General features: G+C 33.7%; 1 protein-coding gene across 1 annotated transcript; it reads right to left on the reverse strand.

The window, feature by feature from the left end:
• Positions 1 to 5,253: 5,253 nt before the first annotated feature.
• Positions 5,254 to 5,939, reverse strand: LOC131036445 (F-box/kelch-repeat protein At2g44130-like). Its single transcript, XM_057968332.2, has 2 exons — positions 5,865 to 5,939; positions 5,254 to 5,613 (listed from the first exon to the last, which is right to left on the reverse strand). The coding sequence occupies exons 1-2, from the start codon at positions 5,937 to 5,939 to the stop codon at positions 5,254 to 5,256; spliced, it is 435 nt and encodes a 144-aa protein (XP_057824315.2).
• Positions 5,940 to 6,686: the final 747 nt, after the last annotated feature.

Genomic DNA, 6,686 nt, shown 5'->3' on the forward strand with positions numbered 1-6,686 from the left:
CTTGAATTTCTCGAACAAAAGATGAATGAAAGGAATCAATGGAGGATACTAAATAACATTAGGGGGTTATCCTCTCATTAAAAACTATTTTCCTCTAGGTTTTTAATAAGTAGAAAGAAAAAAATCATTATTTTATGTGAGGTAAGATGGAATAGGTTATGTTTATAATATTCCTCGTCATCATGAGTAAGGAAATGGAGGAGGAACCATATCATAAACAACATAATTTTTTTATCAAGGAAGGATACCTTTTTAAGCAATGCTCGATTCACTACCTATGTGACAAAAAGAATTACTAACATAGCTACAAAAGATGAGTAGTCTTAATGAGTTAAAATCAAAATGGGATCTAAGCAACTAGTGGATGATAGTTGAGAAAACTTCTCATCTTTAAACTTTATTATAAAAGGAACAAAAATTCTTTGTGAGGCCTATAAATTTCAAAAGGTTTCGGCCAAAATTAATCAACTAAAAAATCTCCATTATGGAGCAAGGGTCAAAATCCACTATAATGATTGGTATACATCTCTCCTTCAACTAGAAAGTTAAATCAATTATAGATTACAAAAGGGGCCACATTGATGGAATTTAGCCAAGGGTGACCCAAGTTAACACTAAATTGGTCTACCTTTGGTTTTATTATAAAGGGTACAACAGGGAGTTGGGGTCTAACCTAGCTATGAGGTGTTAATGTACCTAGAGTAAGATGAGTGAAACCATCATACTTAATAACCAATAATCTTAATTTCTCATACATGTCTAGTTGTAGTTGATGTACATAGAGAAATAATTTTGTAACAATTTTCACCATGAAAATATGATCAATGTGTACTCTTCATGTAGGTTTATCATTAATTCTTGTTGGATTGTACAAAGCTTCATCAATATCATAAATAAAAGTGTCGATATGTGTAAAGTTAAATACCAAGTTGGGTTAGATTTTCTACAGATTAGTATCTTCAACATTGACCATGTTTGTAGGTTGTTTGTCTTGTGGTTCAGGATTTATAGATACTATATTTGTGGAAGTTTCTACAAAGCTAGGTAACTTGGACCATAAAGTGGTTGTAAGAATTATTAAGTTTTGGTTTGAAGGAGTATTACATTTCTATTATTTATCATTTAAAGTAGTTTCTTAAATGATATTAAATTCAATGAGGTATTTTAATTCATATTCAAAATACATGCATTGCTTAATATCGTGTCCAAGAGAACAATGATATTGGAAAATAGATAGGTGTAAGATGCACTATGTTATTAATAAGGAACTACAACATAGTGGAGTGGAGAGAATTTGAATGCTAGGTAAATCATTTACTCCATAATTTCAATGTTAGTATATATAAATTTTATACACCATTTAAAATATTAAATAATAATTTATTTGGGTTCTCTATAAGAGGGGATACCTATTAAGCTTTGGGTTTTGAGATCAAGAAATTTGGAGATCTAGCGAATTCTGTGTAGATTTTTAATTTTAGCCTTAGAAACCTAAAGCATAGAGTTTTCAATCTCAAAAGAATCATGAGGGGATTATATCTCAAAGATTATCAAAATAGGTAAGATTGGTAAAAAAATATATCTTTATTCATGAACTTTCAATGGTGAATGTGTCACAAAATTATGCTCAACATGAAAGTTGGTTAAATAATAGGAGGCTATAATAGAATAGATTCTTTTCATAGGAATTTTAGATATAGAGAATTAGGTCATAAAACTCATAAGAAAGTATAAGTTATAGAAAACAAATGCTCCTAGAAGTAAAGAGAATAGAAGAAAGTAATGACAAGACCAAAATGTACATGAGATATCAAAAGAAAATAATTTAAAGTTTCATTATCCAAAATGGACTCAAGCTAATTAAGTATAATAATATGTTTCAGACAAACTAGAATTGTTGAAAATGCATGACATGTAACTGGTTTAAAAAATGAAATGCATAAAAAGTTTTTGATTAAGGGAAAACAGGTTTTGAGGGGACCAGAAACCCCATACATCAAGTTTTAAAGGGGACCCAAAACCCTTAGATTTTGCCAGGATCTAGAACATACAAAGAAACTTCTACCAAAAAGATAGGCAAATAAGATCAGCAAACTAAAACAACAAATTTGGCTAGAACCAGCCAAAAGCTAGCACAACCAAAAATAGAAAAAAAAACTAACACCAAACAAGCTGGAAGAACAACCTAAAGCATTAGATGAAGTCGATAGACTCCCACATCCAAACATCAAGGATTTTCTGAGATCCCCTACACATATTCAGAAAAATCAGGCAGCAAAAGGCTAGCCCGCCCCTTAACCAAAAATAGCTATAATCTGTGTTGGACCCTCAAAAACTATTAGCATCCAGCTAGAAGTGATTACATAAAAGAAGCATTAAAAACTGAATCGAGACATAGGGGTTTCAAAAGGCTCCCCTAATCTTCAAGAGATTGAGTTTCGCATGGCTCCCACAACTAGAGGGTATATCAAGGCCCCTACAAACCACAATGGGTTTTGAGCAAGCTCCCCAAATGAGCAGCAAACTGAGTTTTGGGAAAGGTCCCAAAAAGCACAAGTTAAATCCAATAGAGAAAACCTAGCTGAAAATAATCTCCCCTCCACCAGAGCTCTTTTCCACCTCTATAGGAAAAGGACCCACCTCCATAGGATCTAAAGAGATATAGATCATGAGATGAGCCTTCCAAGCACCATTCAACATCATAAGGTCCGAGGGCCAAAAATAGCCACACCAACACACATAAGATCTGACATTTAAAAAGGCTCCTAAAGCCTTCACAAAAAATAGAGGCCTGTAGTAAATAAGAACCAAACAAACTGACACAACCAAATAATCCACCTCCATAGGATTAAAGTGGTCAAGAACAATCATTCTGGTAAAGAAAGTAGAATAGTTTCCAGCCTCCAAAAACAGGGCAATAGACCCCCTTAAAAAAATCCATCTTGAAAAGATTGACCAAACACTGCTTGCCCCCATAAGGATGTTATTCACCTCTATAGAATAAGAAAGGAGGGGACAAGGAGGAACAAAGGTCCCCTGTGAAGAAAAAAGCCTCTCCATAGGAAACAAAAAACCCAAGGGGGAAGAAGAGCCCAAAGAACCCTAACAAAGGCCAAGCCTCAATAGATCCACCTGGGTCCCAAATAGTACCCCCACACCCCACCAAGATAGGGGCAGTGACATATCCAGAGGTCATGGTCAAACTAAGAGAGAGGGGAGCAATGAGGAACTCACAACTACATAGGGCCTGTAGAGGGCAAGCCACATCTCCTACTGCCAAGCCTCCCCCTCAGCCAGGCCCTCACAGAGGAACAACAACCATTGCACCAAGTCTCCATCAAACCAAAATCCACTCCTGCAATCGCTTCCAGTTATGCTATCATGGCTACATAATAAACAACAAGAAGTGGAGGAGTGGACCAAAATAAAACAAGGCATAGGTGTGCCATCGCCATAGCCATCTTCTGAGTCTTCAACAACCTCCTCTGAAACCCTAGTCTTGGTCCTGTGTTCCTTCCTGCTCCCACTCACCATTAGTTAAACCCCGTGTAAAACTAAACATAAAACAAAAAAAATAAAAATAAAAATAAAATAAAATAAATAAATTAAAAAAAATTAAAAAAATGGATAAAAAGTTATCTTGGGCTAAGCTGTGCATTAACCACTAATAGGTTTTCACTTTTTTGATTCATTTCATTAATAAAATAAGAGATATTAATTATTTTGACTTAAGTCCTCAAGAGAGATCCAAACTATTCTAAATTCACACATGTGAGATTATTTGTGTTGTGTGTTTTTGGTGCTAAATGTAGTGTGAAATTAAAAAGGATACCAAATTTACAATGCTGCAAATTATTGGTTGTTTTTTATTCCATTATATCTTATTTAACTTTATGACAAATGAAATATTGTTGCAATATGATGGGTATCTCTTGTTAAAAAAATATTCTCCAGATCTTTCTTACATTTTCGAAAGATTTTAACAATAACATAAAATCATTTGAACATGAAATATATTTCATGAATTTATAAATAAAGTGAACATCTAAGAGGGTGAATGAGAATTCTAAATGTATGAAGTATATAAACTAATTAGATGACTAAGATCTTATATACCCTTAGTTCAAGATAGCACAAAAATGAAAAAAAAATGTTCTAAGATTAGGCAACCAATTGAAGTGATTGAGGGCAACGAGTTTCTAAGTTATTAGATCTATGCATGTAAGGTGAATTGTTCTTTGATATGGATCATCAATTTTTTCAATGTTTCACTTAATGGAGAGGTATTATTTTTTAATGATCTTTGGGTCTTGTGATTATTAAGATTTAAATTTTATATATTAATTGAGCTTTATAAATTGATTTGATGAATTGTTTGACAAAAAACAGTAAAAAATGATCTGATGATAAATATCAAATATATTCATATATTAATAATAGTAATAATAGTAATAATAATTTTACAATAATAAAATTAATAATTTAATATACAGATAAAATCTTTTTTAAGAAAGAAATCAATAATATTAATTTTTTTTTTAATTTTTAGATACATATATTTTAAATGGCATAGCAGAATATCAATTATAAGACTTCTAGGAATAGATATTTGAAGTAAGTTATTTCTAAATTTGGTAGGGGCTTGGCCTCATTCTTGTTGATGTCGAATTTGATTTCCGATAAACTCATTAATAAATCTATTTTAAACAATTGTCTAACCAACAGACCAAATCTCCATTGTCTAATCTATTTTAAACAATTGCATTTCAATAAAGATTTGTTCGGTTCGTCGAGAGAAACAAATCTGACAGGCATTTCTATTTCCGTAGAAAAGTTCGATTCGTCAAGAGGAATCAACCTCTCAGAGAGAGGTGCTTCAGGGTTATACATATAAAATTTGGGTCGCCGACGAATATCATTATATCCGCACAAGAAAATTCGATTACACCATACTGTGGCACGAACATGGGTAAAGTGTTGAGGGAGAGGTTGAAATTCTCTTAATACATTTTTTTCCCAATCATATTGCTCTATTCCATTTCTTCTACATGGACTTACTCGTCCAAACGCAATTAATCGTCCAAACTCATACAGAACATCGTCATACCAGGATTAATGAAAACGTATATTTACCATTGCTGTCCAGTCTCGTGTGTTGGGATCAAATCTTTGAATTCTATTACCCATTAGACCAATCACATAAAGCATTCCTTCAATAAAAACACCCTTACAAATGCCCATTTCTTGGTGCGACTATGGAAGAAGCTCCCACTTGTCTTTCTCAACATTATAAACTGTTGCTTCACGGAGTAGACAAGAGGGATCATGTTTCTCAAGTCCTCCTACAATGTAAATTGATCCTTCAGGTGAGGCACGACATGCAAACATGAATCTGGCGGTGTGAAAATCAGAACCCTGCTTCCATGTATTAGATACGAAATCATATATCAGAATCTTTTTAGTAGAAGTACCATAATGTTTCAAGCCCAGCAAAACAAGCTTATGATTTACACACATAATCTGGGAAAAACCCAAGATTTCAAATCCACTGGGAATTTGAGGGAGCAATTGACATGATTGTTCTACAGGGTCGTATATAGAAATCCCAATACGCTGGAGCAAGCATATATATTTCTTAGCCAGCCAAGCTTAATTCTTGAGCAAGTCAGTTTTCTTCGTTACAATAATTTTTATTTCTTTATGTACCGATTTAACAATATGATGATAATGATAACTGCCATTATCCTATTTACCCTCACATTTATGAAGAAGATATAAATTAAACAAAAAACAAGCAAATCAACTGTAATATGACTGCATGGGATGTAAATAGAAGTTAATTTCTCCGTATTGCAAGTTAGTACCATGATCTGCCATTTTTTCACAAACTGTCGCTGCTTCGTAATATTGCATATTTTGTTGCCCTTCTTCCAGCCCATACTTGTACAGTGAAAACACTTAGGATGCCTAAGAAACTCTGACATCAATGTATGTAAAGAGCCTGAAATGGAGAAATATGGATTGCCCCGTAGAAATGAAATAGCTAGATGGAGAAAACAGTGAAGAGAATATATAATTCTTCTGATCTCTGACTCTTTTTGATTCTGCTCACACAAACCCCAAATCAGCACTTTTATGGGACCGCATAGAAGTTTTAGTTCTCATTGGTAGGACTGGGATGCCCTCGGCACCATGGTCCTCCCAAATGACACAAATTTAGACCCCACAAGGATCATATTTTGAAGCTGAAATAACTTTCTCTATGTTCGTCTGATTTAAAATTTCAAATATTTTTGGTGTGGTTAGATATAAAAGCAAGTCTTACCCTTCATTTTGATAAGATCTCTCAATTTTAAAATGCAATCCATATGAAGCAAATGTAAGTGAGAAATTAATCAAGTATATTCAAGGCAGTGAAGGAGTGGTCAAGCTCAATTTTCAAGCATTCATGATGGCATCCATGATCAAAACATTAGGAAGATATTCTACATGACACTATCAACCTTAATATGAACACTTCAAGACAATATTCATCAAGGTATCAAGTTTTAATTTAAGCAACACAACTCCAAGGGGTTGAGCTTAGTTGGTTAAAGCATTGAGTTCTTAATGTGGAGACCCAAGTTCAACTCCCATGAGGGGCACCTTGTGTAGAATTCTAAGTTGTGACTCTTGGTCTTCCATTG

The sequence above is a fragment of the Cryptomeria japonica genome, chromosome 7 (genome assembly GCF_030272615.1).
Source record: "Cryptomeria japonica chromosome 7, Sugi_1.0, whole genome shotgun sequence".
NCBI lineage: Eukaryota > Viridiplantae > Streptophyta > Pinopsida > Cupressales > Cupressaceae > Cryptomeria > Cryptomeria japonica.

Coding starts and splice junctions, on each gene's coding strand:
- LOC131036445 (XM_057968332.2), bottom strand. CDS start 5,939: ATGGGCTGGAAGAAGGGCAACAAAATATGCAATATTACGAAGCAGCGA. Junction 5,614..5,864: donor TGAAAAAATGGCAGATCATG/GTACTAACTTGC, acceptor TGCTTGCTCCAG/CGTATTGGGATTTCTATATA.